Raw genomic sequence first — 25302 nt, 5'->3', positions numbered from 1 at the left:
AATGCTACATTGAAGATGAATTAATATTAAAAGTAATGCTACATAGCAAAAGAAAAACAACGTACTTCCATTATGAAGCCCCTCTGTGTGGTCTTGGTTGTGAATATGAAAGCATTTTTATTGGCCATGAAGGAGACAGTCAAGTCATTTGTCACCTTGACAAAAAGGCCTCCTGGGTCATTTATGATTGTTTGTGTTGGAGGCCCCAAGTTATTGCCTTTTTGTTCCTAAGATGCGTGTAGGTCATGTTGTTACAATGTCAGCCCTTTTAAAACCATCCTCTCCAGTTAAAGAGGCCCGGTGTGTGTGTGTTTAGGTGTCCAAAAATGTTATGTGTGTGTGTCTGTTTGCACGTCTGTGAGCAACTGTGTAAGGCTCATTGTCACGGTCTAATATATCACTTGGCATTTAGTGCATTCACCCGGACGGCTCGTCATGGTAACGAGTGACCTGAGCACACAGAGAAGGAGAAACCACGTGTCTGAGCCGAGCCGGACAAAACATCCAGCAAAAGACAGCGACCTCCCGCTTGGTTTAATAACATTTCTCCTTGTGTGGAGCAGCAGTGAATAACAATATCTAAAGTCTACTCATCTTATAGGCTGTTTAAAAAACCTAAATTCTCAATCAGCTTACGGTTAGTGATGGAGTGTTACACATGAGCACACAAAGGTTTTGGTTATTTCACATGAGAGATTTGTGTATAGGTTTATATGATTGCCCAAATCCGGTTTAGAGATATTTCAATCAAAATCTGATCACAGTTAGTCCATTGTCAGTAAAGTCTGATCAAACCACACACAGTCCTGATGAAGCAGAACACCTAACAATGTTCTTTTTGCCTTAACATCAAGTTTTTCACATTTAGGAATGAGTACTTAAATTGGTTTAATATTAATATTCTTTTAAAACAAGTTATCAAATAACAGGTATTGTGATTAATTTATTATTTCCTGACTATGTAGCTCTTCTTTATGGAGCTTTATAGCAAGTTTCAGCTCAATGTTTAAATGCAACTTTACTGTTTTAGTTCACTCTCACTGCTCTCATAGCCTCATTTTCGGCTGCACCCAGCAAAAATCAATGTGCACAGCTAAAGAGCCAGATATACAGGATAGGAGTTGGTTGAGAGCAAAAAAACAGACATAAAAGAGAGTAAATATTCATCATATGGACAGAAACACCACTCCAAAATGAATGATAATGATGCTCCATAACTGGTGGATGTGTTTGCCATATAAACTTAAAAAGTGATCATTTGCCAGTTCTGTTCACTTGTTTCTGCTGCCCCAAAGTGGCCAAAAATAATTGAATGCAGGTTTAATGTTAAGTTCCATTAGCTGATAGAGAGGTTAAGTTTTCAGGCCTTTAACAATATCTCTACAACATATTATTTCAACAAATTAGAAACACAATGACATCTCATCAAGGAGATATCCTGTAACTCTTTAAATCGCCTCCTGATGTGTTTTAGGACTTATAAAATGAAGATGATTTATGCCTGATGTGTTTTTTCTGCAAAAAAAAAGTTCAATTAGCCTGTTAAAAATGCTTAAAATGACATCTACTTCTTCTCCCTCACTTACAAATCCCAAATCAATGCTAATATGCTTCATTTCAAACATTAAACTGCTGAATACAACATCAAGTTTCCACATCACACTTGTGTAAGGTGTATACTGGTCCTCAATTGGCTTCAAAGTGCTCGTAGGTATACACCATAAACTGAGATTCAAGAACACAGAGAAACTTTCCTTCTTCAGCAGATGGATGTGCAAACAGCCTTCTAGTGTCAAACTCAGGGAACAAAAAGAAAAACATATTTTTGACTGGAGGAGGAATTTAATAGAATAAACAGATGGTCACAGCAACAACAAGGTAGAGTATAAAGTAGCTAAGCTCAGGTACCCTTAATATACTCCTATAGAGAAAGGAGTAATGAGATTTACAAGTGCAAGACATTTGGTTTTCCTTTTCATTTGGACTATTTGGCAGACATACCTACATGCACTCAGTGTCCAGCACAGTGGGGGGGATTTGGCATAAGGAGGTGCAGCCCAGCATGCCCACATCTCCAACTCCCTCAAAAAAAGGAAAATTCATGTTTCATCTCTCATTCATCCGAGTGTTGACAAAGGCATTAAAACCAGCATCTTTTCAGCCGGAGCCCAGTGTCAGCCTGGTGCTGTAATTAGCAGAGAAAAGAAATGCAGATCGGTCCAGCAGGTTTTTTGTTCGGGACATTCCTTACTCCTTAGGACAAACTTGGACTCTGAAGTTGGAGAAATTCTGAATATCTTATTTTTACAATGCCAGTAATTAAGACAGCCTCTCATAAAAAAAAAGAAAGAGGAAGAAAGAAGACGGCAGAAGGAAGCATTTGCATTTGAAAGAAGGTAGAGCTCAAATGAAATGGCCGTGGTTTCACACTGAGTATGAATCCACACAGCTTGATCAGGAAGGAGACTTTTTGGAAAAAGTGTCACGAAACTTTAAAGTTCATGTGGTTTTTTATGGCATTATGTGATATGTTGGTCTGTTCATCTGTTTTCTTCTCTGTACATCAGTCAATGTCTATGATGTGTATGAATTAAAACATTAAAAGAGATGCTTCTTGTGTGTGTAGATGGAGATGCGCTCTCAGGATCAAGCTCTGATCCGGCAGCTGATGGAGCTTCACTCCGGCATCCAGGAGCTCAAGCAGGAGTGGTCTGAGGAGGAGGAGCAAGAGGGTGAAACAGAGGAGGAGGAAGAGGAAGAGGAGGAGGAGGAGGAGGAGGAGGGCAGCTACTGGGACTCTGAGAGCGAACAGGGCAGTGGCAACGTCTACTTCAGCTCACGAGAGTTGGGCTTTTCCATCTCCTCCTTCTTGAAGACACCACCAGCCCTTCACTCAGGAGCTTCGGTCAGGAGGGCGTTCAGCAGGAGGAGCTCTGTGCCTTGAAAATGACAAAATCACCTCCTTATACCTTTTAAGACAGTAAAATTATACAACTAAGAAAGGGCCAAGATAAGTAAACTTTCCCTACATCAGTTTCCTCTCTGTAACTTTTAAGTAAGAAAAGCGGATGAGTAAAGAATCAGCAGTGGTGTAAAGTAGACTTATCTTGGCCTTATTATGTCAATAAAATAGTAAAATTCATTTACATCCCCACACAAAATACTGTCACACAAAATACAACATGTCAAGCTAATACTTTTGACAGACTGCTACAAATTTCAAGGGACAAACATGATATAACATGTGCTGCAAGCAGCCACACAATTTCTATCATATTCCAGTGATTTTATATTCATTTAAAAAAATCAAAGCTTATAATGGCAGTCTGTGGAAGGCGTGATTGAACTGAGTTTGAACATTTTTCACTTTGAAACTCAACTACTCAGACATCCCTGATTCTTTAGATCCCATTTCAGTTTTAAAATGTTCACAAAACTTAGAATTTTCAACGTTTTATTATGTGTTTTGATATCTTTTGTACTTTTTGAGAAATTTATGTTCAAAGTGAGGGTTTTTACAGCCATTTTAAGATCTCATCACAGCAGAAGCACAGGGCTCCCTCCTTCTGTTTTAACTCTACAAGTACATATAATACGATATATTGTTGCCACAAGCCTTTTCTTTATCAAAATTTAAATATATTTCCTATAGGATTTATAGTTTTTGACACCTAAACCTTAATTAATAGGGAAAATGCTGTCATGCTCTAATTGGTGTCTCCTCACTACTTCCATTCCTTAAACTTACCAATGATCTCTTCCTTCAAACACGGCGGACATATATATTATATATCTTCATGCTCAGCTGCCTTTAATAGAGCACACAATTCTTTGCTAGAAACTTCATTTTATCAATCAAATTTATCCTCAACCAAATATGAATTTGTGATAGCAGCTCAGAGCAGCTCTCCTCATAACTCCCCTCTCATAGACAAACTTGTTTAACATGTTTATTATGTACCATCACACTTTATGACTCCAGCTCCCCTTATAAATAGTATTATAAGAATGTCAGAGCTGCAGGCCTTATTTTTTATGCAATTAAAAGTTTAAATATGAAAATCTGATCTGGCTTACTGATTGCTGTGTCACATTTTAGACATAATGAGTCATAGGAGTCGTCTTAAAGAGGTGAAGCTTTTTCTCCTGAGAGAAACAGGAGGAAACTGTAATTACATCCATCGTAACAACAAAAATCCATTATGTAAGAGCAAGTTACAAATATTTCTAGATACCTTTAAGCTTACAAGGGAGTACTACTTTAGATTATTATCATGCCTTTTTGTGGAAAAAGGGAACTTAATTAATAACAGACTGCCAGAAGCAGATCCATATATGTTATGTTAGAGCGCATGTGTGCATTCAACAGGTTATTCTCAGTAGGAACTGTTCAAGACACATAAAGGTGAACATGTGAATGAGTTTCTTTGGATTGTCTAAATGTAATAGCCTACATGCATTAAACCAGACAATAGTAGAAATGCATCAGCCAATGTAGGGAGACCACAACAACCATTTCATCTGGCTCATATCTGACTCACCTTCCTGCTGCAATATACAAATAATATAATTATGAGGATAGTCCTAAAAAACAAGGTTGCAAGTCAAGTATAGTATGCTTATCTGTGCTCCTCATTGACCAGGGTGGAAGATTTAGAGGCATCTAGCAGCAGGACCATGTTACAAAATCTGGTTAGCAAAATTATATATATATGATATTGTTTTCTGTCATGTTTCCAGACTATACAAACTTGCCAGAGTTGTAAATTACTGACTTGCAGTGTTTCTGTGTCTCACACACACACACACACACACACACACACACACACACACACACACACACACACACACACGCACACACACACACACACACACACACACACACAAACACACACATACACAGTAAAACAATACATAGAAAGACAGATTACATACTGGCATGCACAAACACACGCAAACACCACAACCTGCCACCTTATCTCCTCTCTTCAAATTAAATTGTTTATAAACAGTGTAAGTTTATTTGAATATGCTTCCCAGCATGCATTGCAGTGTTATGAAAACTGTCCAGAAAACCTTTTGTCTGGACAATTTTCTATGATTGAGGCTATTGTGTGTCTTTTAAAAGATGTGTGTCAGAGGAGTCAGATGGTTTTCTCTCCAATCAGCATTTAACCATGATGAAAATATGTTACACACTTGATGCAAACTGTTAAATGTGTTACTCTTCTATCACACTTTGTTCTTCTCACGTTATTATTCTGTTACTTCATCTCTTTCCACATTCTGTATTCATTTCCTTCGAGAATCACAATTATTCTAATTAAGACTAGCTGTGTTCATGTTTCCAGTCTTTAAACTAAGCTAACATGCTGCTGGCTGTATAGCTTCATATTTAATGTTCAAATGTGACAAATATAGATCTTCGCCTATAGAGAGCAAATAAGTGTCAAACCACGCCTTGTAGTATGTAAATGATGTGATAGTATAAGCCCTGTATAATACTGTATGTCGACCTAAAGGCAAACATTATCGTCTTTGTGTAATATAATGTGTGTCAGAAAAATAGAAGAGGTTTTTAGATCGCAGCAGCTCTCAGGAATTGTCTACTGAGTTGATTTTTTAACCACTGTAACAGTTGATTTTCTGTTTCTTTATGTAAAACTGTAAAATATGTGAACCTATGACTTCCTCACAGCATTGTATGAGTGCTGAAAGCTCACTGACCTTTAACGACTGTAACTGCATACAAAATGGACTCAATGGAGCAGCGGGACAGCCTGGAGTTGATTGTATTTTTTATTGTACAGTGATAAAAATCTTCTGGTGATAAAATTGTTTCTAATCTTTGCAGATGATGAGATCTTGTAATTTTAGAGAGGATTATTTGGATACCTAAGTTAGTAGAGTGAACTAATATGTAAATTAATGTTTAACAGACTTGTGGTTAGATTGATGATGTATATTAGTGAACTGATGTATTTAATAACGTGTATAGTGTATGTCAGCACAATAACGATATGAAACATTGGTGTTGCACACTTTATTTTTGTCAAATCTAAATACATCTCAGCATAAAATTGTGCCAAAGCTGATTCTTTTTTTCTTCTAATTCATTCTTACATTCATAATGTCTTGTTTTTTGACCTAGTAAGGAAACAAAACTTGTACAAACAGATTTCTTTAGCACATCTCTGCTTAAGTGCAAAATATCTAAAAAAAAAAAAAAAATTGCCAACATCACACAAAAAACAAAGCACATTGTGTCCTTCTTTTTCCTCTACCCTGATTACTTCACATGCAACTGATGTCATTTTATTACAATGAAACATTCACAAGCAAATACAAGTCAGATTATTTAATCCCTCAAATTTTCTGTTGCATTAAAGGCAATAACTTGTTCACCACAGGTTCCATTAAGAGCATTTTTCCACTTGTTTCTCCTCAAATCACTCTTAAGTCTTCCCCAGAGGAAGGGGCCTCTCTCCCTGGGGCTGATTACTGCTGATCATCCCCCTCTACCTCCACACCTCCGAAACTCTCCCTCCTCAGTCTTTGGATCTCTGTGTTGAGCCCCAGTAGAGTCTGAGCCAGCTGGAGGTCCTGTGAGCGCATCTCCAGCTGCATGACGACAATGAAAGAACCAGATCAGCATGATGTATACACTTTAGTTTCAAGGTTGCAAGGCTTCATTAAACAGGTGAAATAACAGTCCTTTTCTTCTTCTTTCTGTACATTCATGCAGTGGCATCAACTACAGATATTTCCTGATTGTTTCTGGAACAACTGTCTCAAACTACAGAGTAAAATCACAGATAATGTACAATAAAATATCAAATATGTCTCTGAGCTTACCAGTTCAGACCTCAGCCAGGTTATCGCTCCATCTATCTGTGCCCTCCGCAGTTCCTCATTGGCTTGGTAATTCCTGCTGATGCTGACCGGTCTGACAGTGGGGCCAGACTCTTGAGGATCTTCTCTGGCTTCTCCTGTCGCCCTGAAGGCATGAATCAGTTTGTTCTTGATGTTCTCCAGCACCATGGTGGACAAAGTATCCTCGCTGTGGCTGTCTCGGTCCATGCTGGGAGGTGCAGCTCTGAGGGTGTGAATGTGCGGGCCGGTACGAGTGGGCGCCCCTCACGTGTTGCCTCCCAGCACTTTCTGTGACAGCCTGCTTTAAACTCTCTCATCAAACTTTTGCCAGTCTCTTCTTCTTCTTCTTTTCTCTTCACTCCACTAGATCTGTTGTTTCTCCTTCAGATCCTCGCTCTTCCTTCTTTCCCTATGTGAACAGGAGCCCGCTGCACAAGTTTGTGTGCCTCTGTTCAGCAGCTGCAATCAACCCTTTGCCTGCCTGGTGAGGAACTGGCTTGTTTTGTCATTGTTACTATGGAGAAACACCCCTCTGCCTGCATGCCCCCCTGTCCTCCTCCTCCCTTCGGTAACCCTAATAAGAATGGTGGAAGATCTTGGACAAAGACTATTGTTGCCTCCAAAAAAAGAACTGAAAAGACCCCCCCAACCACCGCCACCACACCTCCCCCTTTTTTCTCCCTCTTTCTCTCTTTCTTTTTCACATTCAATCCCGCCCCCATACAATTCTAGTGTGAGAAATGTGTTGTGAGTGAGCTCTCATTTGGACAAAGTGCCCATGTGTAAACCTGTGAGTGTGTGTGTGAGTTTGCCCGCATGTACAGCGAAGCGAGCGCGCACAAAATCCATCAAACTCCCCAGTGGGACTTTTTCAGGGCTTCTCCCTAAATAAGACCTGCTTGTCAGCTTAGGAGACAGACAGGTTGGACGAGGAAGGAGACACAGCCTCAGTGTTAGTCGATTCAGAGGCACAAAAGCCATCCTACGGTGAAATATAACCAGGCCCTTTGTGCACAAGTTGAGTCCATTCCCCTGTGGGGTTTGTGGGATGGTTTTTGGCGGCTCTGAAGAGTTTTTTTTTTGTTTTTTGCTTCTTTTTTTTACCCTGACTGCTGTATAGAGATGAGACAGGGATCTTAGTGTATTCTTCTGCCCGATTTATGGGCCTGGCTGTGAGAAGTGAGAGGTTGCATTCGGAGAGGACATCACACTCAGTCAATGCTTTCCGGGTACAGTGCATTTCCCAAGGTAATTCTTTACTTTGAGGAAGTATTTTCTTCTTTTTCAGTGCTATATCATATGAAACAATGCCTGAACACTGACAGAGAAGCATTGTATATGTGTGTGAGGGTAGGTGAGGCTTGTGATGTCCAACACCCTATTAAAAAACTCTCAGCCAAGTTCCCCTCCACACATTGAACATTAAATAAACGGCCTTGATTTGCAATTCTGTCATATAGTAATCTGTAAAGACGGATGGATGAGTGTGTCAGACAGAGAGAAGGAGTAGGGCATTTGTCAGAGCTCATAAGATGTGAGCTATGACTCCATTTGTGCAGAAGTCTGTGGAGCGTGAGAAGACGACAGAGGGATTAGAGTCGTCAGTCCTGAAGGTCAAGGAAGCAGGGGCGCCACGTGACAACGACAGAGACAAACAAGCAGCCGAGTACCCACCGAATGAGCCGACTGATGTGGTGGGATAGAGGGATGAAGCAGTGGTATCTGACTTAACCCTCCTGTTGTCCTCTGGTAAAGTTTGACCTGGGAGGACAACTCAAAAATTAGGTATAATTGCATTTACATGAGGCTTATTGACCAGAATTACCAAAAATATGTGTAAAACCTGTGTTAATAAGTTGGAATGAAGTTGGTTAAAAAGATCTAACACATAATTGAATGATACTTTATACCTTATGCTCTATTTTGAGCTCTATTTTTTCAGTTTTGACTTGGGAGAACAAAAGTTGCATCGTCGATGGGAAGACAACAGAAGGGTTAAGGCAATGGAAGTATGGACGAATGTGCATATTTATAAGTGACAGGAAGGCTTAAAATATATTGTCTTTATGTTATTATCATCATTAGGAGAAGTTACATGAAAGTCTCAAGCCTTGACTAGAAAATCCCAAGTCAACATCAACAAGTCATGTCATGTCCAAGTCCTCAACTTTGTCCTCTTCACCAGGTTTAATGATCTTTTAAGATTTTAAACAGAATAACAGTTAGTAGAGTACATTTACAAGAACATCCTCCAAAGAAAAAAATGACAGAATCAGTTACAAAGGCCTCCAGAGGTCGTTGAAATTACTCTTGTCTGTTTGGAGCAAAGAAAGAAGTCCGGTGAAATTATTTCAGAGTGACAAAGTCGACACAGGGAGCAGGTCGAGGTGGACGGACAGGTCAACAAAATGTTGGACTTAAACACAGGAGAACTCTGTTAATTTCCTGTTTCCTACCGACAGTCACAATCATTACATAACCGTAACTTAATGTTAAAGAAGTAGTCATTTTAGCCAAATCTTGATATTTTCCTAACCAAGTAAAACGTTTTTAACTGTGATTTGGACAGCATTGGAAATTATGTTTTTGAGTTTTTATACACTACAGTCATGTGGTTATTCTCCTTACTGATCAGCCTCCACCTCACTTTTTTACACCTTCATGTTACCTCCATCCAAATTCACCTCTGATGGGGTCATGTCTACTGTCTGAATATTTGTTACATGTCAGGCAACTTTGCTGCCTCCTGGTGGTAACTTCAGGTTTTTCAAAAATGTCCCAAAAAATGTCTTGCAGTCCTTTTTCTTTTAACATATAAAATGTTGTGTTTTTTGTTGTTGTTGTTGTTGTTTGAATTTATATTCATGCTTGTTGTTGTACTGGCATTTAATTAAATGGAGACCATTGATTCCTTATGGAAAGATGATAAAGCTGACATACAAATATAATTGTTAGCAGTTTGTATTTCGTTTAATTCAATTTTAACTGGATGATGAACATTAGAGAGACAGAGAGAGTACAGATGAAATTTGAGATTAAGCCATGAACAAAAGCCTGTGCAGTGTCATCAAAAGAAACAGTGTCTGTCGGAGATAAATAGGACACACAGGACAGACAACCCGTGCCTTTTAGAGTGGATTCATTGTTATCAGGGTTTCTGACACCATTGAATCCACATAGTTGGCATTAAAACCACTGCAGAGGGCACAGAGTCAGCTTCAGACTGTAACTAAAACATTCAGATTATTATTTCACATGTCTGTGCTGTTTAAGAGTGTAGAGAGAGTAAATGTCTCTGCAGGCTAAAGGGACTGTTTTCATAGCAATCAGTCCTTTGTCAGCTGAGCTGGTTCAGTGTCACATGGGACAACTAATGAAGCTTCAAACTCAACTGTTCCTCATGTGTAGGGGAAGAGTTACTCAGGCAAAGCAAACTATTGTCAGATCACTTCTGAGTGAAGTAGTACAACACAGAAGATACATCAATTACAATTAAATATACACATAATTGTCTATCAAAATACACATAGTAAGGGAGGTTATGACTAAAGATTAAGCAAAGCAAGAAGTAAAGGTAGAACAGATGTAAAAGATGGTGCACATAGAGACAGAAAACCTTCATAGAAAGGATAATTTTAAGGTGTTTTGACATTTAACAAGGGATGTGGAGGCAGGAAGTCATGGTGAAGAAACCACAGGATATTCTTGATGATGATTCTTCTGCTTGAGGATCCTAAACTGTGACCCATAACAGACTAAACAGACTGTATATATCTTAAAATGTTACAAGTTGCCTGACTTTTTCTGCTATTTCCCTCTCCATCTGTACACATTCATGTGCCATTAATGCATGTTACTAACTTGGTTTTTGTGCTTTCTCACCTCACAGGAGACCTTTGGCTGCAGACCATCTGCTGTCCCCTTGTTCCAGCTTAACGCCCACTGATACAACTATTATTCATTTTCATATTTATTATTATCATTATAGTTACAATTATGATTGTTGTTGCTGTGCTTCTTTGTGTCTCTTTCTCTCTATCTGTCTGTGACAGCCAGATCCAGCTGCAATGTGCCTGTGTGGTTTATCAAAGGTTATTTTCGGGGACAAATTTAGATTTAGATTTAGGACCAGTTAATTGGTGGCAGAAGCTGTGTCTCCAGTTGGGAAAAAGCAGATGTTGATTGGGGTGCTCCAATCTAAATATATTGGGGTTTCAATCTAAAATCTTGCCAACATATGGTTTCTGAAAGCTGATGATGTAAATACATTGGCTTTATGCTTTCTGGCAGCAACCGTTGAACTGGTTGGAACTATGTGTCTTCCTCTTAAAAAAAACCCAGCTGCTTTGTGTTTAGGAAAGTATTTTATTTTTTGAGCTTCTGTAAAACCCAATAATCTTTGTTTTACATTTCAATTTCCTGAAATCAATACATTTTTATAATTAGTACATAAAACATGACATTGACCTTATTTGGAGCACACATGGGCTTAAATGGTGTCACAATACCAATTTAGCCCATGCCAGACTTTTGACTTTTATATTCCAAAATCTACATGAACTAATGAACATTTTCAAATGAGAGATAAATCTTGCTTTATAAGAAATGGCCACCCTTATTCATCATGTCAGTATCCATGAAAAACACCTGAACTTAGATTTTGGTGGGCTTAATGGGTACACTTTCCCTAACAGATGAAAACATTTGTTAGAAAAGTAATCAACAAGTAATCATGAAGTAATAAGTTACATTACTTTGATGAAGTAATTGAAATAGTTACATTACTTATTTTAAATAGGGTAACTTGTCATCTGTAACCTATTAAATTTCCTGTCTTACATGTCCATATTTTTCTAAATTAGCACTACAGTACCAGAGCATTACACGGGTGCTCAGCATCCCTTCCCCTTCCTCTCATCAGGACCACTGTCTGCATCCTGCTGAGCTTTTTCAACCCGACCCAACAGTGGAGGAAGATGAGGGGGGGCGACGCCATCTTGTTTGTATTAGTCGGAGGAGGGGGTGAAAAAAAAAAAAAAAACCCAGCCACCAGCAGCTGCAGCATCACGACCGGCAAAACGGGGGGAAAGCACAACACGGCTAACCGGTGAGCCAATTATGTTCATGTATGTCAAATGTCAGCATGAAATATATATGAATTATCCCCATAAATCATCGTTGTTTTAATGACAGTTGCTAACGTTAGCTCGTCTTCATCTTCATCATCACCTGTTGGGATCCAGAGGAGAACGTCAACGGTCACTGCGGAGAATTAACTGCGACGTTAACGTGAATCTAACGGTGTTCTTCTTCCATTGACATTAATGGCGTTTTAAAAAAAAAAGAAGCTTTTATTATTACCTAGTACGTGTAATGTTTCTTTATCTTCACCTGTTGGGATCCAGAGGAGATCGTCAACGGTCACTGCGGAGAATTAACTGCGACGTTTACGTGAATCTAACAGTCGTGTTCTCTCATTGACATTAATGGCGTTTTTGGAAAAATGCTATTATCATTATTATCTACGTGTGATGTTTCTCACTGTCATATTTAGCAGTGATTTCTATCTGCGGTTTAGTGCAGTGGTGCAGATGTAGGCTCCAGTTTTTTTTATTTAACCTATACATGACCGACATGTCCTCTTTATGTTTCCAAGTTAAAGGATAAGTTCACATTTTTTTCCAAGTCCGTCTTAAAACTACACCCAGGTGTCCAGATTAGCACTGAAATAGGTTTTACATGGTGTAATAATTCCTCATGTTCATACTGAGTATTAAAAGATCCCCTTTAAAATGTTTCAGTACAAGGCCAATATTTAGTCATTTTCTTCAGTTTGTGTGTGCGTGTGTGTTGTGGTTATTTGGTCAGATTAGTGAGATGTTATGTGTGGAGTTTACCTGACAGGAAGTTGTTATTGCTAGGAAACAATGAATATATATTTTTTTTTTCATGAGCTGATTTTAGGTTTATGTTCTTTAACCCTCCTGTTGTCCTCAGGTCAATGAAGGAAGGAAGGAAGGAAAGAAGGAAGGAAGGAAAGGAGTAAGGAGGGAGGGAGGGAGGAAAAGAGGAAGGAAGGGAGGAAGGAAAGGAGGAATGAAGGAAGGAAGGAAAGGAGGAATGAAGGAAGGAAGGAAGGAGGGAGGAAAAGAGGAAGGAAGGAAGGAAGGAAGGAAGTGAGGAAAGAAGTATGGAATGAGGAGGGAGCAAAGAAAGAGGGAAGGAGGGGAAGAACGAAGGAAAAATTAAAGAAAGAGGGAGGAAGGAAGGAAAGAAGGAACAGTCAAAACAGATGGGGTCAATTTGACCCGGGAGGACGACAGGAGGGTTAAATGTCTTTTTTTTTTCTTGTGGGGGTTTGCCTTTACATTTTTTATTTTTTATTTTTTTTAATTAATTAGAGGAAGAGTGTCCAATGTAACAAGAGATATTGATATTGTGTAATATGTGATATGCTGTGTGGTAAAACACTTGTACAAGTTTTATATGGAGCTTATATGAGGCTGTAGTCTGATGTATTCATATCAAGTGGATATCTGACACATTTACAGTCTTTTTAGCATAAAGTTTCTTCTTTGTGTTTCCCTGTGGAGCTGTAGTGGAAGTATAGTAACAGAAAGAGAGACTTTGGCACTAAAAAGACTGTAATGTTGAAAGATATCTACTTGGTTTGACTCATTTGGACGGCTGAAGCTTCATATTAGCTTCTGATAAACTTTTATACATTTTTATGTCAAATTAAATGTACTGTACTGACAAATGGCTTTAACACTAAAATAGGGAATGTAATTTTAAAAAATAGGTGACAAAATCTCAACTCAAGGCCGACTTACTCACTTCTAGCTGACTGCTTTTGACAGTGGCACACAGTATGAATGAGACAACTACCCAACATAAACCCACTACCCACTTCATGTAATTAGCTGTAGACAAGAGAACAAAAACAGAGGTTATGGTTTTTGTATGAGGTCTCGTGCCTTCATGGAAAGTAAGCCTGGAAACATCAATTGACCAAACAATATCAACCGAAAGTCCATTTACTACTCGTTGTTATTGCTGTGGTTATTTAATAAATAAACTGTTAATCTCAATTTAAAGCCAGCGTGGATGAGAGGTCCTTAAACACCTCGAGCTCTAAACCATCTGTGCAACTTTATCTACTGATGAAAATGAGGTGATGTGTTTGAAGGTGTGAAACAAGCAAGTTAATGGACCTTAACTTAATCAAAAATGAATGCTAAGTAGAAAAAGTATGTTGGAGGGAGTACAGTGAGTTTTTCCAAGTGTTTGAAAGGACAAACGATTCAGGAAAATCTCAATAAATTCAGCTATGAACCGCCGTCTTCAGATCTATTTAGCTGCTAGACGACCATGTCTTCATCTTCAAAGAGCCCGCTAACAAAAGCTCCGACCACATCACAATAAATGTGTCCTTTCAACTGTCACGCTTTATTTAACCCTTCAGAGTTTACCTATTCAATCAAAAATGTGTGTTTGTGCTGTTTCCCCTCTCTCTCTCTCTCTCTCTCTCTCTCTCTCTCTCTCTCTCTCTCTCTCTCTCTCTCTCTCACTAGGCCAGACGCCTTCCCCCTTCCCCCCTCCCTTTCCCCTGTGTTGAGAAGGCGCTGAGACGATGTTTTACGCCCACTTTGTCCTCAGCAAACGTGGGCCGCTGGCCAAAATCTGGCTGGCGGCCCACTGGGACAAGAAGTTGACCAAGGCACATGTGTTTGAGTGCAATCTGGAGAGCAGCGTGGAGAGCATCATCTCACCCAAGGTACTTTCTCCAGGGGGGGTCTTTTACTTCCACTAAATTTGAGATTATCACGCTCATGCTTTCAACCGTCCTACATCAGAGTGCAGAGTCCCATCCTTTAATTTCAAGCTTGTATTTTTCAGGTTTATGCTACAGTATCATCGCTGATTATTCCTGGATGTGTCTTTATTGGTATGATTTCATAGGTGAAGATGGCTTTGAGGACATCAGGGCATCTGCTGCTGGGGGTGGTGAGGATCTACCACAGGAAGGCCAAGTATCTGCTGGCAGACTGCAACGAGGCCTTCATTAAAATCAAGATGGCGTTTAGACCAGGTTGGGGACTCGTAAAAAACATTGTATTATTGTACATTACTGTGCAATATCAGTGTTACAGGTGTAATATTTCCTTCAGTTCACTTCAATATATTTTTTCTATTTTGAAATCTGTGCAATATCACACTCAAGTATATTATCATTACACCAATATTCCTCTTAATATACTGTTGCTATTCTGTCATTTTTATTACCTATTGTTCTTAATGCTTGTTTTACTCACTTATTGTTTATTGTTCTGTATTTTTTTTGTATTGTCTTTCTATTTTTAAATAACAGCAGTTCTAGTTTTTTTCATGTTTTTTTACACAATGCATTCGTGAAAAGGACAGAATCATAAACATGTTGGCTCCTAAAGAAACAGAAACATATACTTCACAAACACAATGATTTCTTTACCTTCACTCTGTATTCATTATGAGATTATTCCAAATGTATTCAGCCTGATATCTTCCTGCTACTTGTTAATAACTCTTTTTCCTACATTGTGGTGTTTCAGGTGTGGTGGATCTTCCGGAGGAGAACAGAGAGGCGGCCTACAACGCTATCACGCTACCTGAAGAGTTTCACGATTTTGACCAGCCGCTACCAGACCTCGAGTGAGTCCTCTGTCAGTGTACCTCTTCTTGAGAGAATATTAGATAGAAATATAGTGAATTTTAACACTTTGCACACTATAGCAATCACAACACGACTTTCTTTATTTATCTTGGCCTTATTCGTGCCTTTATTAGACAGCCGGCAGTAGAAAGTTATCATAAAGCATTGTATTCTTCTCCAAAAATACCTATTTCAGTTTTCTTTCTAATATATATCTTCCAGTTATGTTCATTATTCATAAAACCAGGAGTGATTATTTTTTTAATGGAAGAATTCTTGTGATGGCTCTCGGGCCTTGCTTTCCACCTGCTCATTGAACCTATTTCTACATTCTTGTAAATGAAGGCCATTGTTAAAAAAACCTTTAAAAGTGAATTGACTGGCAGTTCAAAATAACCGTTCTGTTAACTGCAAACTTTTATGTTCTTTGCTACCTCAGAAATATTACATTTGAAGGGAAGCATTGTTAAAAAGAAAGCAATGCATTGAATTGACTGTGTGCGTTTTTTGTACAGTGACATTGACGTGGCTCAGCAATTCAATTTAAACCAGAGTAGAGTGGAGGAGATCACCATGAGAGAGGAGGTGGGGAACCTCAACCTGCTGCAAGACAATGACTTCGGTAGACATCTTTATTTCTTTTTTTCTTTAAAAACGTCCTTGTAAGAGCACAGTTTTGATTCCTTTCACACAACTTATGATAAATACATAGTCTAACTTGGTTTAACACCCTCTTCAAAATCCACCAATTCAGCACGCGAGCAGTATAAAGACACACATTTCTGTTGTTGCAGCTGACTTCGGGATGGACGATCGGGAGATGATGCGGGAGGAGAGCGCGTTCGAGGTGGACATCATGGGAGCGTCAGCCTCCAACCTGCTGCTTGAGGCTGAGGCTGTAACTAACCAGATGGCCGACAAGTCCAACCATCTGGAGTACGACGACCAGTACAAGGACGACTTCGGAGACAACCCCATGGAGAGCAATGAGGGAGGCATGCTGGGTAAGATCCTACTGCTAATGGGTGTAATAATTATAGCAATAATTGTAGGATAAGACATTTTGCAGCAGTATAGCGTTAGCAATGAACTGGAACTTCATCAGACTTTAGGTTTCTGACATCGTTAAGTGAATATGTATATCCTCCGACTGTGGCTCAAACTGAAGAATTAGGGCTGGACAATGAATCTAATATATCGATATAACGATATGAGACAAGATATCGTGTTAGATTTTTGATTTTGGATATCGTGATATGGCATAAATGTTGTCTTTTCCTGGTTTTAAAGGCTGCATTACAATAAAGGGATTTAATTTTCTGAACTAAGACTGTTCTAGCTGTTCTATTATTTGCCTTTACCCTATTTAGTCACTATATCCAAATTAGTGATGATAATTTATCAAAATCTAATTGTGTAAATATTTCCTGAAAGCACCAATACTCATCCCTATTCTATTTTCGGAATATATATATCGAGGTACTTGATTTTGTCGATATTGCCCAGCCCTAAATAGAGTGACCATGTATGTGTGTGTAGTGGACAAGCTGTTGAGTAACGAGGACGGCGGCGGCATCTTTGATGACCCTCCTGCCATCGCAGAGAGTGTGATGATGCCTCAGGACCACGGGGACGATGACGACGACTTCGATGCTCTTTCAGGTTAGTTTAGACTGTAAACACACACCATATTGTTTTATATTGTATTGCAACAGCTTGGGAAATATACAGTTAAAATTACCTACATATGTTATGTATATCCAGCATAGTGTGATTGTGTGTTATCAGCCGGCGCTCCAGATAGTCCAGAATCAGGCCCAACAGAGCCTCTACCTGCCATGGCTGACCAGACAGAACAGACCACCCTGGTTCACAACGAGGAAGAAACCTTCGCCCTGGAGCCCATTGACATCACAGGTAATGGTTTGTGTTTTCAGGTTTTAGTTCTCTTGAGATTTTGTAAGTGTGACATTACATTATTTTTTAAAATTTGGTCCGTGCAGTTAAGGAGACAAAGGCAAAGCGTAAGAGGAAGCTGATTGTGGACAGCGTGAAGGAGCTGGACAGCAAAACTATCCGCGCACAGCTGTCTGACTACTCGGACATCGTCACCACCCTGGACCTGGCTCCTCCCACCAAGAAGCTGATGATGTGGAAGGAGACCGGAGGAGTCGAGAAGCTGTTCTCCCTCCCTGCTCAGCCTCTGTGGAACGCCAGGCTGCTAAAGGTAACGTAACCATAGAGAGTACACAGAAATAACGTGAAAACACCTTTAACTTATCAAAATACTTTACCTTTCTGTTTGTCATCTCACTTTTCTTTCTCTCCTTTTATTTCTCCAGATGTTCACAAGGTGTCTGACGCCGCTGGTCCCAGACGAGCTGAGGAAGAGGAGGAAAGGTGGAGAGGCCGACAGTCTGGATGAGTTCCTCAAAGATCTGGAGAACCCTGAGGTACCCAGAGAAGAAACAGCAGGCCCCCAACAAAGAGACATCATGGGTAAGATGTGTTTGGTTTTTTTTGGTATATTTATGCTGGACTGTGAGAAAGGCATGATGTGGTTTGGATATTTTGTGGATTTTTTTAGTGAATTTGGGTTTTGTTTTTGTTTTGTTTTTCAATTAAATTACTTTTATTTTGCAAGTAAGTATTTTTAAATGTGGGAAAACTGCTAAAGAATATGGAAACCGCACACATGTAGTTTAAACTGAGGTGTTTTAGTGTTCCCATGCACAAAAAAACAAGTATTGTGTGTTTGTTTCCAATACAGACCAGACCATCATGGAGGAGGCCAGCGTTCTGCAAACTTCAGCTGTGGAGGGCAGCAGGACGACACTCGACGAGTCCATCATGCCCCCTCCATCTTCACAACGTGGCCTGAAACGCAAGGCCCAGGACACAGAGCCAGCCCTGCCCGTGAGTACAACTGGACCCCTGCAGGTTTTTGTTGTTCTGAATCTCTCTGGCCCCTCCCAAAAACTCCTCCAGCCATCATCTATCTCTGTTTCCTCTTCCGCTCTTTCTTCTAGATGGGAGCCCTGGACCAACAGCAGCAGCAGCAGCAGCAGCAGGGGTCCAGATCCTCTGCTGTGTCCCAGCAGCTCGAGCCGTCCAATGTGGAGCTGCCTCCGGAGGAGACCACTAACATCAGCCAGCTCATTGAGTTGGACCTGCTGGGAGAGAAGGACAAGAAGAAGGGCGATGATGACTCTGATGAGGAGGTGAGATGGAGGTCCAGAATAACATGTGGTTTTATTAGTGTTACTGATGGAGAATTTGTTCTTCCATAAGTTTTCTTCATGAGTGTTTGTGACTGTGTGTTTTTTGTCAGGAGGAGGAGGGGCAGGGAGGAGACCAGGACCAGGAGGAAAGGAGGTGGAACAAAAGAACCCAGCAGATGCTTCATGGCCTCCAGGTGAGTGTATATGTTCATATTAGACGAAGCAGAAGAACAACATGACATCTTGTTGCTACAAAAGTACGCTCACATCCTGAAGCATTTTATACCAATAAACAAGCTGCACAACCTTAGATTCTGTACCTTCATGGTATTGAGTGAATTGTGCCTTTGTCATGATGTACAGTCAGGTTTTCACTGATTTTAATCCGATTTTTCCATTATTTTCCATTTTATTCAGGAAAATGTATAGCTGTTTGTTTTAAGATATATGGGTCAATGACGTATAAGGATTTAGAACAACTCAATTGTAGAATAATAAAAACAAGCATATCTAATGCAGTAGTTCAAGCATTCAGAATGTTGTGTACCTGAAGCTCCATATTATACATTTGAAATTAAGTGATTTTAGTGGGTTTTTCAAGATTAATTGGCACTGGCCTTTAAAAAGAGTCATGTGGTGCGACCACGATTCATCTTGAAATAAATTAATTTACTTAACACGCTTCACATCTTTTTTTACAAGTTTTCAGTAATATAAAGTGTTTGGAAACAAAGTATTTGCATTTTTTTTTAAATCTTTGTAAATGATGGTCTTTTATTTATATAAGACATTTCGAGATGAATCATGGTCGCACCAAATGACTTTTTTTTCAGGCCAGTGCCAATTAATCTTGAAAAACCCCCACTAAAATCACTTTCAAATTGTAAAATGAATTGTCAGGTACACAACATTCTGAATGTTTGAACTACTGCATTAGATATGCTTGTTTTTATTATTTAAAATTGAGTTGTTGAAAATCCTTATACGTCATTGACCCATATACAATATATTGTTTTGGTATTTGAAATGAAACTTAGAACATGAACAAAATTAAACTTAACTTCAAACTTAAAAGAGACAAAAAAAATATTGAGAGAAATAATTACATAAAAAAAAAACAGTTCAGTCTTTTATAAGATATATATTAGTCAATTGTGGTTGTAGCACAACAGCCGGATAGATAAATGTAAACATACAAGAAACAATGTTTCCAGTTTGCCCTCAGCCTAACATGAGAGGACTAAGAATGGCAGCACTACTACTTCTCTTTGGTTAGATTTATTCAAGCCAACGCTACTTCAGCGTTAACACTGAATTTATGTTGCTATCACACTTAGTCAAAGTACTACACCAACTTTCTGGTGATATTCTGCTTCCAGTTAGATTGAAGTTTGGAGTATGAATTCAACAGATGGCCAATTCTTACTTATAGCACTTTTAAGCCATATGAACAACTATTAAAGTACCTTATTAAAGAGCACTGGAAGCAGAGATACTGTATATTAAATTACTTTCAATTTAGAGTACGCTGCTCAAAGTGAGAGCAGCAGGTGAGGAACAACACATGAAATGAACACAGTCATTAATATTTATGAGTAGTACACAGGTGAATCTCTCTCTCTCTCTCTCTCTCTCTCCTTGCCACAGAGGGTGATGGCCAAAACAGGTGCACAGTCCGTCAGCCTGCTGGACCTTTGCAGGAACAATAACAAGAAGCAGGCGGCAGCCAAGTTCTACAGCTTCCTGGTGCTGAAGAAGCAGCAGGCGGTGGAGCTGGTGCAGGAGGAGCCTTACAGCGACATCGTAGCGACGCCGGGACCTCGCTTCCACATCATCTAAGAAAACACAACTTTACAGTCTGAAAAGTTAACTTACTTTTTTTTATTTAACAAGATTTATTTATTTAAGTTTGTTAATTTTGTTTTTTTGTACTACGAGTTTTATTCTTGTGTGCTGTTGAGATTCTTTCATGTGCAATTTAAGTATTAATATTGAAATGTGGAGCAGTGGTGGGAGGAATTAGCTCTGAATAACACGGTTTGTTACTAAGAGATTTCCTTCCTTGAAATATCTGGCATGGCAAACTCCAAACAAAGGACTCATGTTAGTAATATATTTAACTATTTATTGATTTTATTATTCATTAACACCCATATAAAAGAAAAAAGAAGGTTGTAGTTTATTGGAGTTGCTAATTGTTGGATTTTTCAAGCAGATGTCACCAATTTTGACTAAAGCACTATGTCGTGTTGCACCGGCGTGACACCAAAGTTATTATAACAAGGAGTCAATTATTCTTAAGACATGTTTACAGCGATAACTCAATCAGCCATGTTACTCGGAGACTCGCCTCATTCCCACCACTGCGGAAAGAAAGTTCTCATGTACGCTGATGAAAAATTTGAGCATGCACTACTATAACCCGTCTCTGCCTGTTTATCCCTTTTTGTGCAAGAATTCAGAAATCAATGGAGAAAAAAAACTAAAAAAAGAGCTTCATTTACAGTTCGATCAACTTTTAGATGAAAACATCAGTGGTCTGCCGTACTTTGCATGCTCTAGTCGAAGAACAAACCATTTTTATATCGCCGTCTTGCTACTAGAAATCCTTCTTAAACTAGCTCAGAGTATGTGAGACAGATTGATTATCCTGTATCCCTTTTTTCTTATAGATGGATAATCATGTAGGAACAATGCGGTAATGTATCGTCTTGATAATTAAGACTATTTTAGCTGTCGTGCTCTCTTAGTTTCACTCTGATGGCGTCAATCAAGTAGAATAAAACACAGTTAACACAGCCTCTGTTCTGTATTCACTGATTGTAGTAAAAATACAGTTTACAGAGAATGATAAGCATACATAGGTAGTTTTTATTTATTTATTTAAATACAAAAAAAAGAGTTTTTAATGTAAAGAATGACTTGAAAATATGATCAAGTGAAGTCTGAATGAACATTTAGACTCTAAACTCATCACACACAAAAAAAAAACCCTGCAGGCTGAAATCACAGCATTTTAAACAAGTCACACTTCTTACTTCGTGCTTTCTGCAAAGACGGCTGAATGCATCGTTGTTTTTTTATATCTGCTTCCATAAAATGCATATTATAACATCTTAGTGCATCTTATATTTTAAACTCTGTGCCTGTAATACTGCTTTTTCCCCTTATTTTGTATTAAAAAAAAGCATAGATAAACCTTGCAGATAAAAATGTATGTATTTGAGCTGTTTGGATCTTATGCCTGTTATAGTCGTGAGTCTCTGAAACTGTTGCGAGAATTTTTCAAAATAAAAGCATTTGAGAGGTATTTTAAACTGGTGTTTTGTGTAATAAAACGCTGATTTATTCTATGAAGTCACAACAGAATAACAGAGCAGAATGTTTTATATTAACCACGAACATCTTCGAATATTAAACACATAATGAAGAGAAGTCTCTGGGCTTTTCTGCCACATTATGGATTAGAGAGCGAAGGTGCGGGTGTGTTATCCCCTCCCTCCGTCTTGCGTTTCTTGTGCCGGCTCCTTTTCTTCTTCTCCCCCTGCTCAGTTTTTTTCTGCGGCGGGGTCGGCCCCGCTTTCTTCTTCTTCTTCAGGCAGCTCAGAGGGTTCGGGTTGCTCTGTTTCCTCTTCCTCTTCCTCCCCCGTCTCTCTCCGTCCTTCTGGCCGATGCCCTGCTCTTCTTTCAGGCTGCGGATGCTCTGATGCTGGGCTGGGCTCACCAGCTCTCCCAGCTGGACGGCCTGGACATGGTCTAGGGACGACTGGCTCGGCTTGTCCAGCACGATGGTGTTGAGGATGATGTAGAGCAGAGGTACCCCGGGGATCTTCTTCAGGCCGGTGGTCACTGTGTGGTCCTGGAGAACACAAACACAAAAACTACTCAGGAGGTGGTCTTCAGAAATCTTTAAACTTAGGCTTGAAAATGCTCATATGGCAATTTTTTTTACAGATAATTAACCGGTTTCCACTTTGCCAGTTTGATGACGCCCACAATCAAACTTTTGTGGAAGGATTTATCTCCTCTAAATTAAAAGTTAACCATATTAAAATGAACCAGTATCAGATTACCCCTCATCACAAGTTTGTTGTATACAGTTAATCTGCCAGAATAGACAGTGCTCCACCAAATACCTTAAATTTAATATTCAAAAACCTATTATCTGAGAAGCTCTCTGATACATATGAGACTGTAAATGAATGCTTAATTAAACATTACTTTGAGGGGAAGTAATTTAAGCTTCTTACGCACAGCTAATTCAGACTAATTGAACAGAGCTGCAATAACTCCTCCTCTAATTAAAGTTATTATGTTCAGTTTGTGTTCAGATTGTTTTAGAAACCCACTTTGAACAATTCTCCATACACAACACATAAACTACAGCCTCCAGAATGACATAACAACTCTAGCATTGTTTAAACAAAAACATGTAATATTATAACCTTCATGAAGCGCAATATGTAATAAATAAATGATATTAACAGTGCTGGTATGTAGTCTGCTTCCTTTTGCATATCAAATCTAAAAGACTCCACCTGTGTGTGTTTGTGTGTTTTTATTTACCTGTGTGGCGACAAAGTAGTGGTGTGGGTTTGTCTCCTCCAACATGGACAGCAGACACTTTGAGGCAGGAACCGGATCCTTAAAATGTGGACATCTCCTCACCTGGAACCTCTGCAGGATGAGTTTGGCCCCGTAAAGCTCCTTCAGAGACTCCAGTTCTTTCAGAGCGCAGCTGAGGAAAAACACAGCAGCGGTGGAAGAAGTAATCAGATCATTTATTAAATATTAGAGGCAAAATGTAATTAAAGTATTACAGTAAAAGTACATGTGTTACAAAGTGTTATAAACTTGATCATCAAAATAGTGTTAAAATCTCATCTCGTCTCTGGAGCTGAGTGTATTGTCACACCCCTATTTTTTTTAATGATAATTTGTTTCGATGTTTTTTAGATACTGCATTGCACTTGATGCACACTGAGTTTTTAATTATGTATTACATATATATACATTTATTTCTTTCATTAGTACAACTTCTGGGTATTTTTAGCAATAAGTTTTTTGTTTTTTCTATTGGATATTTAGAGACTTAAGCGTGGATGTAGCTGAAACCGAGCAATTACCTTACCTTTTTTTTCTCTAATCTTAGATTTTTGGTGAAATATTGGATCATTTGAGCATTTATTGAAAGGAAACCATGTGAGAACTTAAGATTTAAAAAATCACTATTTGGCAGAGCTGTTAACAACTCATAGACATCTGAAATGTAACCCTGACTACACACTGATATTACATTTGGATACTGCAGTGCTCTTTAACTGGCATTTTTGTACATATTCTGTGAACATATTTTATTATTATTTATTACATATTATTAATATATATGCCATTTTCCTTTTCTGTACAATATCTAACAATTGTCTTCTGATTAAACAAGGAAACATCTCAGGGATTTCATAATGATATTAGGTGTTGATATAATGTGTTGGATTCATATTTAAATATGGTGAACAAGTCAGAATTGCAAAAAGTGTCCTACATTACCCTGATCGACCGTATATAAAAGACAGGACAATTCATTTAAACCTAAGTTACTCACCTGGTGGTACACAGCTGGATCTCCCCCATCAGGTATTTGGGAAGCTGCTCTTTGATCTGGATCTTGTTCTTCAGAGCAGCCTGACAGAAAGTCCCATCGATGAGGATCTGAAAAGGCTGTCTGAAGTTAAAGTTGAATTTGTAGAAGCTGATGTTCTTCTTGGCATGTTTCTGTCGCTTGATCTTCATGGTGGACTGCTGGTAGGAAGTTAGTAGTAATAATAGTAGAAGTAGAGGGAGGTGAAATCAGATAGTTTTTATATCCGTCCGTCGGTGAGTTAATGAAGATTATTCCGGTCAGTTTAATCGATCAGTTTCATGATTAATTCCCAAAAATGAGCTCAAATCATCTGATAACGTTACTAAAGCATGGACGCTTCTAATGTACACAACATGCTTGTGGTGCCACCTCTCAGGACTCCGTGCGGAAACAACTCACACAACGAAGGTTCCGGGGTAACCTATAATGCTCAGTAGACAATTTATACCAACTAATTATTATCTTTAAATAAAATGTTCTCTGTCGTCACCTTAAATATGAGTTTAACATGGAATAGATGTTTTTTAGTAGCTTATTGAATTTATTTTTTGTTGAAAATTATACATTTTAAAATCCGACATTTTTTAATTCAAGGCAGATTATTTCTGTCTTACGCTATATAAATGATCAAAATTATTTATGTGATAATGAAAAAAGAAAAGATTTATTTGACGTTATGTAAATTAAGTCTAAACGCTTCTTGAAAAAATTAATTTAACTTTCAGTCCTCACTTATATCAACTTGCTATCAGTATTATGACTTACTATACCATAAGTATTTTTATTTTTGTCAATCGTAACATTTTGTTATTCATTTTTGTAATTTTTGTCTTCCATATATTGATCATAAACAGGTTTTAAGCTATATTATTAGT

General features: G+C 38.7%; 2 protein-coding genes across 2 annotated transcripts; one reads left to right on the top strand and one right to left on the bottom strand.

Moving 5' to 3' along the window:
- The first annotated feature begins 14506 nt into the window (after positions 1-14506).
- Positions 14507-20625, top strand: rad21b (RAD21 cohesin complex component b). The gene is made up of 13 exons (XM_062436176.1): positions 14507-14650; positions 14836-14965; positions 15465-15564; positions 16081-16187; positions 16360-16569; positions 17105-17227; positions 17354-17482; positions 17569-17792; positions 17908-18064; positions 18336-18511; positions 18664-18786; positions 18897-18980; positions 20434-20625. The coding sequence occupies exons 1-13, from the start codon at positions 14507-14509 to the stop codon at positions 20623-20625; spliced, it is 1899 nt and encodes a 632-aa protein (XP_062292160.1).
- Positions 20626-21775: 1150 nt separating this feature from the next.
- On the bottom strand, positions 21776-24781 carry utp23 (UTP23 small subunit processome component). Its single transcript, XM_062436130.1, has 3 exons — positions 24389-24781; positions 23353-23524; positions 21776-22645 (listed from the first exon to the last, which is right to left on the bottom strand). The coding sequence occupies exons 1-3, from the start codon at positions 24574-24576 to the stop codon at positions 22244-22246; spliced, it is 762 nt and encodes a 253-aa protein (XP_062292114.1). The 5' UTR covers positions 24577-24781; the 3' UTR covers positions 21776-22243.
- Between the last annotated feature and the right edge of the window lie 521 nt (positions 24782-25302).

The sequence above is a fragment of the Scomber scombrus genome, chromosome 16 (genome assembly GCF_963691925.1).
Source record: "Scomber scombrus chromosome 16, fScoSco1.1, whole genome shotgun sequence".
NCBI lineage: Eukaryota > Metazoa > Chordata > Actinopteri > Scombriformes > Scombridae > Scomber > Scomber scombrus.
Note: the sequence above shows the minus strand (reverse complement) of the source record. Positions and strands in the feature narration are given on the sequence as shown.

What these genes read in the sequence shown, in the direction of transcription:
- rad21b (XM_062436176.1), top strand. Translation starts at nt 14,507, where the DNA reads ATGTTTTACGCCCACTTTGTCCTCAGCAAACGTGGGCCGCTGGCCAAA. An exon ending in GGAGCCCATTGACATCACAG is followed by an intron (nt 17,483 to 17,568) that starts GTAATGGTTTGT and finishes TGGTCCGTGCAG; the next exon opens with TTAAGGAGACAAAGGCAAAG. An exon ending in CTGGACCCCTGCAGGTTTTT is followed by an intron (nt 18,512 to 18,663) that starts GTTGTTCTGAAT and finishes GCTGTGTCCCAG; the next exon opens with CAGCTCGAGCCGTCCAATGT.
- utp23 (XM_062436130.1), bottom strand. Translation starts at nt 24,576, where the DNA reads ATGAAGATCAAGCGACAGAAACATGCCAAGAAGAACATCAGCTTCTAC. An exon ending in ATCCAGCTGTGTACCACCAG is followed by an intron (nt 23,525 to 24,388) that starts GTGAGTAACTTA and finishes GTTTTTCCTCAG; the next exon opens with CTGCGCTCTGAAAGAACTGG. An exon ending in ACTACTTTGTCGCCACACAG is followed by an intron (nt 22,646 to 23,352) that starts GTAAATAAAAAC and finishes TGTGTTCTCCAG; the next exon opens with GACCACACAGTGACCACCGG.